General features: G+C 49.9%; 1 protein-coding gene across 6 annotated transcripts in view; it reads right to left on the bottom strand.

Moving 5' to 3' along the window:
* LOC140430841 (RNA-binding Raly-like protein) overlaps positions 1-15,969 on the bottom strand; it is a 2,211,286-nt gene that overhangs the window by 213,314 nt on the left and 1,982,003 nt on the right. For all 6 annotated transcript variants that reach the window (XM_072518571.1, XM_072518572.1, XM_072518570.1 and 3 more), the window contains one exon: positions 15,611-15,661. In XM_072518571.1, the coding sequence (XP_072374672.1) occupies positions 15,611-15,661 (51 nt within the window). The remainder of the gene's footprint in view (positions 1-15,610; positions 15,662-15,969) is intronic.

Here is a 15,969-nt window from a genome sequence, read left to right as displayed (position 1 = left end):
CAGAAGGTATGTTGAAGAGGCATTGTGATCTACAAGAGAAAAAATCCCATCTCTCCATCCTCCTGATAGAACCAGAGAATCCTGACAGTCCAGAAGGAGGCCTATCGAGTCTTTACCGACCCTCTGAAAGAGCACCCTACCTAGGCCCACTTCCCCGCTCTATCCCCGTAACCTAACCAGTACATCCCTGGACACTAAGTGACAGTTTAGTATGGCCAATCCACCTAACCTGCACATCTTCGGGCTGTGGGAGGAAACCAGGAGGTAACCCATATAGACACGGGGAGAACATGCAAACTACATACAGAGTCACCTAAGGTCGTAATCAAACTCTCCCAGAAGAGGAAACAACTTCTCAGCATCTACCCTGTGAAGCCCCCTGACAATCCTATATGTCTCAGTAAGGTCGCCTCTCATTCTTCTAAACTCCAATGAGTACAGTCTCAATTTTCTTAACCTCTCCTTATGAGAAAATCCCACCATACTCAGGATCAACCTCGTGAACCTTTTCTGGGCTGCCTCCAATGCCACTGTGGCCGGGATTCTCCGACCCTGCGCCGGGTCGGAGAATCCCCGCGGGAAGGCGCGAATCCCACCCCGCCGCCTTGACACCGGCTGCCCTATTCTCCGACGCCATTTTTCAGGGGTGATTCCCGCCACGCCGGTCGGGGGCCGTTAACAGTGGCCCCCCGGTGATTCTCTGGGCCCCGATGGGCCGAGAAGTTTTGCCCAGTCCCGCCGGCGTGGATGACTCACCTCACACATGGCGTGACCTGGCAGGTAAGTGTGCAGGGGCCGTCCTGGGGGGTGTGGGGTGGGGGGGTGGGGGTGGGGGGGGGGGGGGGGGGGATGGGGGGGGGGGGGGAATCAGACCGGGTTGGCCCGCAATCGGGCCTACCGATATGCGGGCGGGATGGTTCCGTGGGGGCCTTCTTTCCTCCACGCCGGGCCCCTGTATGGCTCCGCCATATTGCCCAGGGACCGGTGCAGAGAAGGGAACCCCCGCGCATGCGTGGAAATACGCCGGCCGTTCTGCGCATGCGTGGAAATATGCCGGCCCTTCCGCGCATGCGCGAACTCGCGCCGGCCCTTTGGGGATTCCTCACTTTCGGGGGCCGTTGACGCCGGAGTGGTTGGCGCCGGTTTTCACGCCGGCGTGGGGACATAGCCCCATTATTGGAGAATCCCGCCCTATATCTTTCCTTAGATAAGGGGACCCAAACTGTTCATATTATTGCAGATGTGGTCTAGCTAGTGCCTTGTATAGTTTTAGCAAAACTTCCCTATTTTTATACTCCTTTGAAATAAAGGCCAACATTCCATTTGTCTTCCCAATTACCTGCTGAGCTTGCATGTTAGCTTTTTGTGATTCATGCACGAGGATCCCCAAATCCCTCCATGCTACAGTTTTCTGCAGTCTTTCTCTATTTAAATATTCAGCTCCTTTATTCTTCCTACCAAAGTGCCTAACTTCACATTTTCCTACATTATATTCCATCTGCCAAGTTTTTGTCCACTCACTTAACCTGTCCATATCCCTCTTTGTGTCAGTCTCTCCACTTGCCTTCCCACCTATTTTTGTGTCATCTGCAAACTTGGCAATAGTCTATTCACTTTCTTCATTCAAGGCATTAATATTGTAAATAGTTGTGGCACCAGCATGGATCCCTGTGGCACTCCACTAGTTACAGGTTGCCATCTTGAAAATACTCCTCTTATCCCAACTCTCTGTCTTCTATCAGTTAGCCAATCCTCTCCATGCTAATATAATACCCCCAGCACCATGTGCTCTTATTTGATTTGGATGGCAGGACAGATCCCCTCTCTACATTTCTCCGTCACTCTTTCCCCCTGTGAGACACTTCATCGAAGCTACCTCTTTGACCTTTTGTTCATCTGGTCTAATATCTCCTCGCATGCCTTATTTTTGATAGCACTCCCGTGAAACATCTTGGGGGCATTTTACTATGTTAAAGGTGCTGTATGAGTCCAAGTTGTTGTTGTTGTTGACACGGTGAAATGGAAAGACGGTGTGTGGCGTACCTTTTTTTAAAATTTAGAATACCCAATTATTTTTTTCCAATTAAGGGACAATTTAGCGTGGCCAATCGACCTAACTTGCACATCTTTGGGTTGTGGGGGTGAAACCCACGCAGACACGGGGAGAATATGCAAACTCTACACGGACAGTAACCCAGGGCCGGGATTCGAACCTGGGTCATCAGCACCGTCGGCAGCAATGCTAACCACTGTGCCACCGTGCTGCCCTTGTGGCGTGACTTTTAACTAAATTTTCACCTGGATGAAGAGGATTTCCCTGCCGAAAACTAAAGAGGGACTGGTGAAGGGCAACTGCACATTTGCCCCCGACCAGATTACTGGCAAGCAGAGACGCTGATCACCTCTGTACCCATATTCATAAACTGCTGTTTATAGCTCAGGAGCCAAGAGGAGGAATAGTCACCCTCTGGGAAGGGATAGAGGGAAACGGAATTCTGTTGGATCATGTGAGAAGCAACAGCATCAGTCATTCCTGGATCGTGTAACAATGACCTGTTTCTGTGTTGTGTAATATTCAAACTATCGTAACCAGCTGAACGCTCTGGCTGCTTTTTCAGGGGAAACATTGACAAAGGTTTGAATAGAGGCTCCTTTCTATAGGGCAGCTGGTTGACAGAGTACTGGAACATAGGAAATGTGAAGAGTGGGCCATTCTGCCCCTCGAGCCTGTTTCGCCATTCAATTAGGTCATGGCTGATCTTCTACCTCAACACCATTTTCCCGCACTATCCCCTTGATGACTTTACTATCTAGAACTCTATCGATGAGTATGTTCAAGACAGACAGTGACAGAACTTCATACAGCCCTCTGGGGTAGAGAATTCCAAACATTTACCACCCTCTGAGTGAAGACATTCCTCCTCACTTCAGTCCTGAATGACCTGCCCCTTATTCTGAGACTATATCCCACAGTTTTCGACCACTCTGGCCAGGGGAAACATCTATAGAATCCCTACAGCGCAGAAGGAGGCCATTCAACCCATTGGGTTTGCACCCCCTGAAAGAGCACCCTACCGAGACGCACTCCCCTCCCTATCCCCGTGATCCCATCTAACCTGCACACCTCTGGACACCAAACGGCAATTTCACATGGCTAATTCACCTAACACTGCGCATTGACCATAGCCAATCCACCTAACCCGCACATCTTCAGACTGTGTGAGGAAACCAGAGCACCCGGAGGAAACCCATGCAGACACGGGGAGAAAGTACAAAATCCACACAGTCACCCAAGGCTGGAATTGAACCTCTGTCCCTGGTGCTTTGAGGCAGCAGTGCTAACCACTGTGCCATCGTGCTGCCCGCTTCCTTCCTGCATCTCCCCTGTCAAGTTCCGTCAGAATTTTTTAAGTGTCAATGAGATCGTCGGCTCATTCTTCTAAACCCTAGAAAAAACAGGCCCAGTCATTTCACTCTCTCCTCACTGGAGGACCAAGGCACTGGGCAATGAAATATAAGTTTGCAGTCAACTCCTCCAGCGAGCTCCTGATTTCAATGGTTGCATTACAGGAAGGAAGAGCTCAATGAGCACCTAAACCACGCTTGCACACCTCCAGCCTGCCAGTTATACAGCGCCACTCCCAGAAGCCTTGATTTCGGCGGAAGAAGCAAAGAGTAAAATGCATTAAAAAAATGCATTTTCTTCAACTTCAAAAGATCCTGGTTAATTATCTGCACTATTAGGCCTCAGTGTTCTAAACAATTACAGGCTTCCTGAATATAATTGCCTGCGATGGAAGGGAATTGTATCAGGTACCTCTATGCAATTGGGTATGCAACACTCGTAGTTGTACTGAGGCCAAACACTTGACGTTTACACAAATGTCTAATGTTGTTTGTCAGATGAATAAATAATCAGGGTGAGTTTCTAGCAATGTGAAGTCAAACAATTGGAACTGGTGGCTCGCTAATAAATTCACTGATTTAGAAAAAGATTCGATTGAACACACAATAGTAGAACGTGGTTCAAAAAACTGAACCATGTTAATACGTAGAATTAGACAGGACAGGACAGATGGTGGCGTTATGGTAATGCGACTGGACTAGTAATCCAGGGGCCCAGACTAACGCTCTGAGGACATGGGTTCAAATTCCCCCACAGCAGACACTGGAATTCAAATTCAATGAATAATGTCTGGAATATAACACTAGTCTTGGCAACGGTGACCCTGAAACTATCACTGATTGTTCGAAAAATACATCAGGTTCACGAATGGCCCCCTTTTGGGAAGGAGATCTTACGTGGTCTGGCCTACATGTAATTCCCAGGTTCACAGCAAGCTGGTTGAAACCCAAAGATGGCCGAGTAAGCCACTCGGGCAATTGGGGTTGGGGCTGGTCCTGCTGAAATAATAAATACATACAATATGTACATGAAATGAATGATCCACTGGGACACAATGTAGAAACAAAGGGGGTCTTCACTGCTACTCAAGAACAAACTTGCAGAGTGGGCATTTAGTGTTGTATTACATTTTGGTAAGCAAAACAGGATGCATACAAATGGGAAAATAACAATCATATACGGGAGAGGAACAATATAAAGGGCAGAATTCTCCAATAATGGGGCTATATCCCCATGCCCGTGAGAAAACGGGTGTGAATCACTCCGGACTTTTTTCTACATAGTCCGTGGTGATTCTCTGTTTTTAAGGGGGCTTTGCAGGACCCCGGAGTGCTCCACGCAGCTCCAGCTGCTGATACGGGGCCCTGCACTACCGGTTGCTGGTCCGCGCATGTGTGTGGTGGCTGCCTGCGGCGTCGGCCCCGCGCAACATGGCGGACCCACCCAGCGGGCCGGCGCCGAAGAAGTAGACCACCGCAGTCGCGACTCCGACCTCCCGCCGGGTGTAACCATACGTGAACCACGCTGGCGGGAACTCAGCCTGTCGTCCGCGGAGAATCGCCGTGGGGGCCTTTTCAAAGGCCCCTGACCAGCGCCGTGTCGACTGTGTGCCGGAGAATCGCACGAGGGCGTCGCGGGTCCGATGCCCCATTCTCCGCCCCCGCACCGGGCGCGATTGTGGCGTGGAGGGTCGGAGAATCCCGGCCAAGGAGTTTAAATACACAAACCACTGAAAGTAGTGACTTGGGTTAAAAAAGAACAAACCAAGTACAAGCAATCATTTTGAGAGGGACAGATTGAAAAGTAGGGAGGTTATGCTAAACCTATATAAAACATTGGTTAGACAGCACCTCGGGTACTCTGTGCATTTCTGGTCACTATATTATAAAACATAAAGTCCCCATAGTCCTAGATGACCATAGGTTGCTTTCCCTTTTGAGGGGCAAAGCTGACTGGTGGTGATTTAACCTGAGGATCACCACACCCTAGGTATGAGGAAGGTTGAGAAGGTGAGGCCTTTATGAATAACCTCAGTCGGTACAGGAATTGAACCCCCGCTGTTGGTGTCGCTCTGCATCACGAACCAGCTGTCTATCCAATTGAGCTAACCGACCCCCATAGAAAGGGCATAGAGGCACTGCAGGGGCAGCAAAAAGAGATTTATGAGAGTGATACCAGAATTATGAGGTTATTCCCGTTAGAAAAAGGTGAATAGGTCAAATCTCTTTTCTCTTCAGAATATCCTGATAGAGATCTTTAAAATTCTGAAAGATTATCGGGGAGTGGACAGAAAATAAACACTTGTGGGGCAAGAGCAAAAACCAGTTACTATCAATATGTGAATGTTGTCAGGAAATCAAAGAGTGAACTTAGAAGAAACACCTCTGCCCAGAAAATGATGGGAACGCGGAAGCTGTTACCCCATAAGTATGATGAATAGCATTTGAAAGGAAGCTAGATAAGCTTGTGTGTGGAGTTTGTACTTTCTCCCCCCATCTGTGTGGGTTACCTCTCACAGTCCAAAGTTGTGCAGGTCAGGTGGATTGGCCACGCTAAATTGCTCCTTAGTGTTCAAGATGGTTCGGTGGGGTTGCTGGGTTACAGGGATAGAGCAGAGGCGTGGACTTAAGTAGGGTGCCCTTTCCAAGGGCCGGTGCAGACTCAACAGGCCGAATGCCTCCTTCTGCACTGTAGGAATTCTATGATTCTAAACATGTAAGAGAGAAAGGAATCATGGGTTATGCTGATTGGTTTAATGAACAAGGACCTATGAGAAAGGAGACCTTCAAATTTTATTTGTCAGATACTTTCCCAGATGTCCGTTTATAAACTCTATCTCAGCAAAAATATGTTGGATTCATTTGCTCCCCCACCAATGAGATGTTTGAACATCTCATCACATACTCATGAACCTACAGAGTCTCACAATCCAAGTCCCCGAAATAACTAGAAATGAAATCTCCGAGACTTCCGGGTGCGGCGATGACCAGCTAAGTCGCATGTTTCGGCAGCTCCCGGTGGAACGGACTTTTGGGCTCTTAATAGGAGCCCCAACGGCAATTTTAACGGCTAAAAACACTGTGCGGTAAACCAGAAGGGAACCCCCCCTGGACACGGATGGAAAAAGGAGAGGAAAGTGGCCGGATTGCGGTGGATCCTCTAGAGCAGCGGCCAGGAAGGCAGGCACAAAGCAAGATGGTGTCGGAAGGAGACAGTTTAATATGGGGCCCTGACCAACAAGAGTTCCTGCGGCGCTGCGTGGAAGAACTTAAAAAGGAGATGAAGAAGGAGCTGCTGGCCCCGATATTACAAACGATTGGAGGGCTAAAGGAGGAGCAAAAGACCCAGGAGCAGGAGCTTCGGGTTGTGAAGGCAAAGGCTGCTGAGAATGAGGACGAAATACAGGGCCTGGTGGTGAAGACAGAGATGCACGAGGCACAACATAAAAGGTGTGAGGAAAGGCCAGAGGTGCTGTGGAATAATGCGAGGAGGAAGAATTTAAGGATTCTTGGTCTTCCCGAAGGTGCAGAAGGGGCGGACGTCGGGGCATATGTGAGCACGATGCTTCACTTGTTAATGGGATTGGAGGCCCCGACGGGCCCGTTGGAGGTGGAGGGAGCTTATCGAGTTATGGCGCGAAGACCGAGGGCTGGAGAAATTCCTCGAGCCATAGTGGTGAGATTTCTCCGATATAAGGACAGAGAGATGGTCCTCAGATGGGCAAAGAAAACCCGGAGCAGTAGGTGGGAGAACGCGGTGATCCGCGTATATCAAGATTGGAGTGCGGAGGTGGCGAAAAGGAGGGCAAGCTTTAATCGGGCCAAGGCGGTGCTGCACAAAAGGAAGGTTAAATTTGGAATGCTGCAGCCGGCAAGACTGTGGGTCACACATCAAGGGAAACACCACGACTTTGAAACGGCAGAAGAGGCGTGGACATTTATTGTCGAGGAGAAACTGGAATAAGCGGGCTAGAAAAAGAACGTTTGGGACAAAGTGGTGGGGTGATTACGTGGGATGAAGGGGGGGGGGAAAAGGGGGAAGAGATGATTTCCCAAGTTGTTAATCCTGTGACCCTGTAACTTTTCTCTCTTCCCCATGTCGTGGGGGAGGGGGGGAGGGAGGATGAGGAGCTGGGGGCGCCTGCCATTGGGGGCGTGGGCCAAATGGGAAACGCGGGCTTTGTTCCCGCGCTATGGTAATCATGGCGGGAACAGGGTAGCAGGAAGGAGGGGGCCTCGCACAGTGGGGGCCGAGGTCACAGGGGGAAGCCGAGGTCGGCCAGTTTGCTGACTTCTGGGAGCAACATGGGGGGTGCAATTACGCTAGAAAATGATCTAGCGGGAGGGGCGGTTAACTGGGTTGCTGCTGCTGGGGAGAAGGGGGAGCTGGTATGGGGTGGGGTGGTCGGGGCGGAAGGGCGCCGTTGGGGGGAGATACGGCTACGTGGGAACCGGGTGAGGAGCTGGATTGAAAAAGGAGATGGCTAGTCAACAAGGGGGGGGGGGGGAGGGGTGTAAAGAGCCCCCCAACCCGGCTGATCACGTGGAATGTGAGAGGGCTGAACGGGCCGATTAAGAGGGCACGGGTACTCACACACCTAAAGAAACTTAAGGCAGATGTGGTTATGCTACAGGAGACGCATCTGAAACTGATAGACCAGGTCAGACTACGCAAAGGATGGGTGGGGCAGGTGTTTCATTCGGGGCTAGATGCAAAAAATAGGGGGATGGCTATATTAGTGGGGAAGCGGGTAATGTTTGAGGCAAAGACCATAGTGGCGGATAGTGGGGGCAGATACGTGATGGTGAGTGGCAGGTTGCAAGGGGAGGCGGTGGTTTTAGTGAACGTATATGCCCCGAACTGGGATGATGCCAATTTTATGAGGCGTATGTTGGGACGCATCCCGGACCTAGAGTCGGGAAAGTTGGTAATGGGTGGAGATTTTAATACGGTGCTGGACCCAGGGCTGGACAGATCGAGGTCCAGGACCGGAAGGAGGCTGGCTGCAGCTAGGGTGCTCAAGGACTTTATGGAGCAGATGGGAGGAGTAGACCCCTGGAGATTTAGTAGACTTAGGAGTAAGGAGTTTTTGTTTTCCTCCCATGTCCACAAAGTTTATTCACGGATGGACTTTTTAGTTTTGGGAAGGGCACTGATCCCGAAGGTGACGGGGACGGAGTACACAGCTATAGCTATCTCGGACCACGCTCCACATTGGGTGGACCTGGAGATAGGGGAGGAAAAAGAACAGCACCCACCCTGGAGAATGGACATGGGATTATTGGCAGATGAGGGGGTGTGTTTAAGGGTGAGGGGGTGTATTGAAAGGTACTTGGAACTCAATGACAATGGGGAGGTTCAGGTGGGAGCGGTCTGGGAGGCGTTGAAGGCAGTGGTTAGAGGGGAGCTGATATCTATCAGGGCACATAAAGGAAAGCAGGAGGGTAGGGAAAGGGAGCGGTTGTTGAAAGAACTTTTGAGGGTGGACAGACAATATGCGGAGGCACCGGAGGAGGGACTGTACAGGGAAAGGCAAAGGCTACATGTAGAATTTGACTTGTTGACTACGGGTAATGCAGAGGCACAATGGAGGAAGGCACAGAGTGTACAGTACGAATATGGGGAGAAGGCGAGCAGGTTGCTGGCCCACCAACTGAGGAAAAGGGGAGCAGCGAGGGAGATAGGGGGGGTGAGAGATGAGGAGGGAGAGATGGAGCGGGGAGCGGAGAGAGTGAATGGAGTGTTCAAGGCAGTTTATGAAAGATTATATGAAGCTCAGCCCCCGGAAGGGAAGGAGAGAATGATGTGCTTTCTGGATCAGCTGGAATTTCCTAAGGTGGAGGAGCAGGAGAGGGCGGGACTGGGAGCACAGATTGAGATGGAGGAAGTAGTGAAAGGGGTTGGGAGCATGCAGGCGGGGAAGGCCCCGGGACCAGACGGATTCCCAGTGGAATTTTATAGGAAATATATGGACTTGCTTGCCCCGCTACTGATGAGAACCTTTAATGAGGCTAGGGAAAGGGGGCAGCTGCCCCCGACTATGTCAGAGGCAACGATATCGCTCCTCCTAAAGAAGGAAAAAGACCCGCTGCAATGTGGGTCCTATAGGCCCATTTCCCTCCTGAATGTGGATGCTAAGATTCTGGCCAAGGTAATGGCAATGAGGATAGAGGATTGTGTCCCGGGGGTGGTTCATGAGGACCAAACTGGGTTTGTGAAGGGGAGACAGCTGAACACGAATATACGGAGGCTGCTAGGGGTAATGATGATGCCCCCACCAGAGGGGGAAGCGGAGATAGTGGTGGCGATGGATGCCGAGAAAGCATTTGATAGAGTGGAGTGGGATTATTTGTGGGAGGTGCTGAGGAGATTTGGCTTTGGAGATGGGTATATCAGATGGGTACAGTTGCTGTATAGGGCCCCGATGGCGAGCGTGGTCAATAATGGACGGGGGTCCGATTATTTTCGGCTCCATAGAGGGACGAGGCAGGGATGTCCTCTGTTCCCGTTGTTTGCACTGGCGATTGAGCCCCTGGCCATAGCATTGAGGGGTTCCAGGAAGTGGAGGGGAGTACTCAAGGGAGGAGAAGAACACCGGGTATCTCTGTATGCGGATGATTTGTTGTTGTATGTGGCGGACCCGGCGGAGGGGATGCCAGAGATAATGCGGATACTTGGGGAGTTTGGGGATTTTTCAGGGTATAAATTGAACATGGGGAAAAGTAAGTTGTTTGTGGTGCATCCAGGGGAGCAGAGCAGGGAAATAGAGGATTTACCGTTGAGGAAGGTAACAAGGGACTTCCGGTACTTGGGGATCCAGATAGCCAAGAATTGGGGTACATTACACAGGCTTAATTTAACGCGGTTGGTGGAACAGATGGAGGAGGACTTTAAGAGATGGGACATGGTGTCCCTGTCACTGGCAGGTAGGGTGCAGGCGGTTAAAATGGTGGTCCTCCCGAGATTCCTTTTTGTGTTTCAGTGCCTCCCGGTAGTGGTCACGAAGGCTTTTTTCAAGAGAATCGAGAAGAGCATTATGAGTTTTGTGTGGCCCGGGAAGACCCCGAGAGTGAGGAGGGGATTTTTGCAGCGTAGTAGGGACAGGGGGGGGGGGGGGGGGGGGGGGTGGCGGCACTACCGAGCCTAAACGACTATTACTGGGCCGCCAATGTTTCAATGGTGTGTAAGTGGATGGGAGAAGGGGAGGGAGCGGCGTGGAAGAGATTGGAGAGGGCGTCCTGCAGTGGGACTAGCCTACTAGCAATGGTGACGGCACCGTTGCCGTTCTCACCGAAGAAATACACCACAAGCCCGGTGGTGGAGACGGCATAGGGGAAAGACGGGAGCCTCGGTGCGGTCCCCGATAAGAAATAACCATAGGTTTGTTCCGGAGAGAATGGATGGGAGATTTGGAACATGGTAAAGAGCTGGGGTAGTACAATTGAGAGATCTGTTCGTAGATGGAGCGTTTGCTAGTCTGGGAGCGCTGACGGAAAAATATGGGTTGCCCCAAGGGAATGCATTTCGATATATGCAACTGAGGGCTTTCGCGAGGCAACAGGTGAGGGAATTCCCGCAGCTCCCGACGCAGGAGGTGCAGGATAGAGTGATCTCAGAGACATGGGTGGGGGATGGTAAGGTGTCGGACATATATAGGGAAATGAGGGACGAGGGGGAGATCATGGTAGATGAGCTGAAAGGGAAATGGGAAGAAGAGCTGGGGGGCTGGAGATTGAGGAGGGGCTGTGGGCCGACGCCCTACGTAGGGTAAACTCATCGTCCTCGTGTGCCAGGCTAAGCCTGATACAATTTAAGGTGTTACACAGGGCGCATATGACTGGAGCACGGCTCAGTAAATTTTTGGGGGTAGAGGATAGGTGTGGGAGATGCTCGAGAAGCCCAGCGAGTCACACCCACATGTTCTGGTCATGCCCGGCACTACAGGGGTTCTGGGTGGGGGTGGCAAAGGTACTTTCGAAGGTGGTGGGGGTCCAGGTCGAACCCAGCTGGGGGTTGGCTATATTCGGGGTTGCAGAAGAGCCGGGAGTACAGGAGGCGAGAGAGGCTGATGTTTTGGCCTTTGCGTCCCTAGTAGCCCGGCGCAGGATATTGCTTATATGGAAGGAAGCCAAACCCCCGGGTGTGGAGACCTGGATAAACGACATGGCAGGGTTTATAAAGTTAGAATGGATCAAGTTCGTATTAAGGGGTTCGGCTCAAGGGTTCACCAGGCGGTGGCAACCGTTCGTCGACTACCTCATAGAAAGATAGAGGGAATGGAAAAGAAGAAGACAACAGCAGCACCCCAAGGGGGGGGGGGGGGGAGGAACCGGACGGACTCTCAGGGATGTCATTGTATATGTATAGACACTTCTTATAGGTAATGTATATTGGATTGTTGGATTGTATCTTTGGAGAGTAACTATTTTTGACAAGGCAGTTGCCACTCAGTTTTGTTTTTGTTTTTGTTTATATATTATTTATTTATTTGTTTAAAACTGGCCACGGGTATTTATATTGCTTTGTTGTTGTTCAAAAGAAAAACTATGTACTGTTATGTTTGGCCACAAAATTTTGAATAAAATATATTTTTTTAAAAAAGAAATGAAATATCCTCATCGTCTTTTAATCTTCCATAGCCTTGTCCTCCCTATCTCTATAAAGTCTTCCAGCCCTGAACTCCTCTGCTGAGCTCAGTTTCTCTGACTGCAGCCTCCTGTATAGCCCTCCCCCTTCACCTCGCCAAGGGTGGCTGTTCCTTAAATCCCTGACATTTCCCCGTTCCTATCTCCCCATCTTTGATGTAGACTAGGTTTTCCTCACACAGCTATGATGTCTGTAGGGAGGTTTTGTACGTTAAAGCTGCATTCTGCTTAGGGAGCTCGGTCAGAGGGGTTGACTCCCAATGGGTCAGAATGGAGGTGCCAAGAACAAAGAACAAAGAAAAGTACAGCACAGGAACAAGCCCGTGCCGACCATGCTGCCCGACTAAACTACAATCTTCTACACTTCCTGGGTCCGTATCCCTCTATTCCCATCCTATTCATGTATTTGTCAAGATGTTACTAAATGTTACTATCGTCCCTGCTTCCACCACCTCCTCCGGTAGCGAGTTCCAGGCACCCACTCCCCTCTGTGTAAAAAACTTGCCTCGTACATCTACTCTAAACCTTGCCCCTCGCACCTTAAACCTATGCCCCCTAGTAATTGACCCCTCTACCCTGGGGAAAACCCTCTGACTATCCACTCTGTCTATGCCCCTCATAATTTTGTAGACCTCTATCAAGTCGCCCCTCAACCTCCGTCGTTCCAGTGAGAACAAACCGAATTTATTCAACCGCTCCTCAGAGCTAATGCCCTCCATACCAGGCAACATTCCGGTAAATCTCTTCTGCACCCTCTCTAAAGCCTCCACATCCTTCTGGTAGTGTGCGACCAGGATTGAACACTATACTCCAAGTGTGGCCTAACTAAGGTTCTATACAGCTGCAACATGACTTGCCAATTCTTATACTCAATGTCCCGGCCAATGAAGGCAAGCATGCCGTATGCCTTCTTGATTACCTTCTCCACCTGTGTTGCCCCTTTCAGTGACCTGTGGACCTGTACACCTAGATCTCTCTGACTTTCAATACTCTTGAGGGTTCTACCTTTCACTGTATATTCCCTACCTGCATTAGACCTTCCAAAATGCATTACCTCACATTTGTCTGGATTAAACTCCATCTGCCATCTCTCCGCCCAAGTCTCCAAACAAGCTAAATCCTGCGTTTGTGTAGGGGGTCGAGATTGAAGGCACTAGCAAAAGCGCGCTCCCGACGGCCCTGAGGAGATACTCAGAGAGTCCGGTAGTAATAACGTTGTTGAGAATTTGGAGGCAGTTTCGCCAGTACTTTGGGTTGGGGGCAGGGTCAAGGGAAATGCCGATTCAGGGGAACCATAGGTTTGAGCCAGGGAAGTGGGACGGAAATTTTCGGAGATGGCAGGAGAAAGGAATTAAGACACTAAAAGATTTGTTTCTTGGGGGTCGGTTTGCAGGATTGAAGGAGCTGGGAGCGAAGTATGGGTTGGAGCAGGGGGAGATATTAAGATACATGCAGGTTTGAGTCTTTGCCAGAAAGGAGATATAGAGCTTCCCAGTAGAGCCGGCTTCCACGTTGCTGGAGGAGGTACTGATGACAGAGGAACTGGAGAAGGGGGTAGTATCGGCGGTTTTCGGGGCTATTTTGGAAGGGATCAAGGCAAAGTGAGAGGAAGAGTTGGGAGAGGGTATGGAGGAGGGGTTCTGGTGTGAGGTGCTCTGGAGGGTGAACGCCTCCACCTCGTGTGCAAGGTTGGGGCTGATACAGCTGAAGGTGGTCTAAAGAGCACACCGTACAAGGGTGAGGATGAGCCGGCTCTTTGAGGGTGTAGAAGATGTGTGTGAATGTTGCTGGGGGGGCCCTGCAAACCACGTTCATATGTTTTGGTCCTGTCCAAAGCTGGATGATTACTGGAAGGAGGTTTTTAGGGTAATCTCTACAGTGGTGCATGTGAAACTGGACCTGGGCCCTGATGAGACCATATTCGGGGTGTCAGATCAGCTGGGGTTGGAAACGGGTGCGAAGGCAGATGTCGTAGCCTCCGCCTCGTTGATCGCACGAAAGCAGATCCTGGAGGGTGGAGATCAACCTCTCCACCCTGTGCCCTGGCGTGGCGGTGGGACCTGCTGGAATTCTTGACTCTTGAGAAGGTTAAATTTGAACTGAGGGGAAGAATGGAGATGTTCTACAATTCATGGGCGTTATTCATTATGCACTTTCGAGAATTCTACATCGAACATTAGTGGGGGGGGCTGGGAGGGCTGTATGTGTTGATGGTGACTATGGGTGATTTGTCATTTGCTTATGTTAACATGCGGACTAATGTTTGGGGGTTTGATGGGATCGTTGTTATTGATTGACTTCATTACTGATTGTTGTTTCTAGTTGGGTGTAAATTTCGGAGAAAATGTGAAAAAGGAGAATGAAAATATATTTTTTTAAAGCTGCATTGTGCTGTTGTTTGCTGATTTACACGAGCACTTAGTCTGCCAATGCCTTGGATTTAAAATTCCTATTTTTGATTTAAAATCATTCCATGATATTGCCCCTCCCTATCTTTGTAACCTCCTCAACTCTCTGCAATCTCTGCACCCGCCAACCGTGGCCTCTTGCACATCTCCAATTTCTTCACCTTGCCATTAACAGCCTTGTTTAATCCCTAAACTCTGCAGTATTCCTTCCCCAAACCTCTCCACCTTTTTTTAAGATTCTCTTTCAAACCTTACTCTTTGGCTCTTCCCCTCCCAATTATTTCCATTGGCACGTGTTGTATGTTGGTAGTTACTTCGCGGTTGTGGGCACGAATCCCAACGCTGCCACCATGTTATGAGTTGATTGCGACTGGCTAAGGAATGATTGCTGATACACCGGCATGCCTGAGCGTGAACTGGTTTACTGGATAAACATAATTAGATACAGATATACATGACTAGGTGTTACTCAGTCTAAGTCATAAGCATTGTCCCTCTTGAGCTTTGGGTAATTTGTCTCTTGCACAATCATGTGGGTGTTGCTGCTTCCGGAGTCCCACAGATTAACCCTTTCAATGCTGATCATCCTAACGCGACAGCATTATGTCAATGTTTGTCCGTTGAGGTTTCTCTAAGGTGTCGCCGAACATTTCCCTACATTAAAGGCACCCGAGAAATGCGAGTTGTTGTTGTGCAATGCTTAGCTGCTGTGATCATGACTGTCAAATAAGAGGACAACGCTGTTGCCAATATTAACATGCACCGTGCAACAGCCTTGTCTTTTGTGAAGAAAAGGCAAACCTTCCCTTCTGGAACATTGCACCTGATATGAGATTGCATTTGATGTCATGGCCCTTTACCATTCTGCTTCTTGCTACATGCTTTCCCAGAGGGTGGGGTTAGGAGGAGGGTGGAGGGGGGGGGGGGGGGGGGGGGGACTGGACGAGGGATGAGGTAGGTGCGGAGGGTAGAAGTGGAGGAAAAGAGAAAGGAAAATAAAGTTCTGGACCACGTCAACAGGTTCAAGAAAGGTTAGACCTCTCGTGAGCTCCGAGGCACTGGGAGTAATTCTCACTGTCACTTAAAAAAAAATTACAGCAATTCCGGAAAAGAAGTAAAGGCAAGGATCAAATCAGACTTGGGCAACATACCTGTCATAGAATCCATCTCTGTAATAGTCGTAGTCAAAGTCATAGCCACTTCTGCAGAAAGAAAAGAAGCCATTCAGTTCAGAGTTAAGCGAATATTGACAGCATCTTAAATAATTTTAATGACACTGTGACAGCAGTTGTTATTTATCTCGATTCGGGTCAGGCAGCTGGCAAAGCGAGTTCTAAAGCTCGGGGGCAGTGGGAGCGGAATACGTAGTAACGGGAATCTTGCGGAGCATCAACAGGCTCTCGAGGATCCCAGCTCTGAGGGAATGTCCTCTACTGCTGAGTGCGGAGGCCCAAATTGACTACATACCCAAACAACACAATGTTACATTTCTGACAGCCAGTTGGTTAGG

This window comes from Scyliorhinus torazame, chromosome 10 (genome assembly GCF_047496885.1).
Source record: "Scyliorhinus torazame isolate Kashiwa2021f chromosome 10, sScyTor2.1, whole genome shotgun sequence".
Taxonomy (NCBI): Eukaryota; Metazoa; Chordata; class Chondrichthyes; order Carcharhiniformes; family Scyliorhinidae; genus Scyliorhinus; species Scyliorhinus torazame.
Note: the sequence above shows the minus strand (reverse complement) of the source record. Positions and strands in the feature narration are given on the sequence as shown.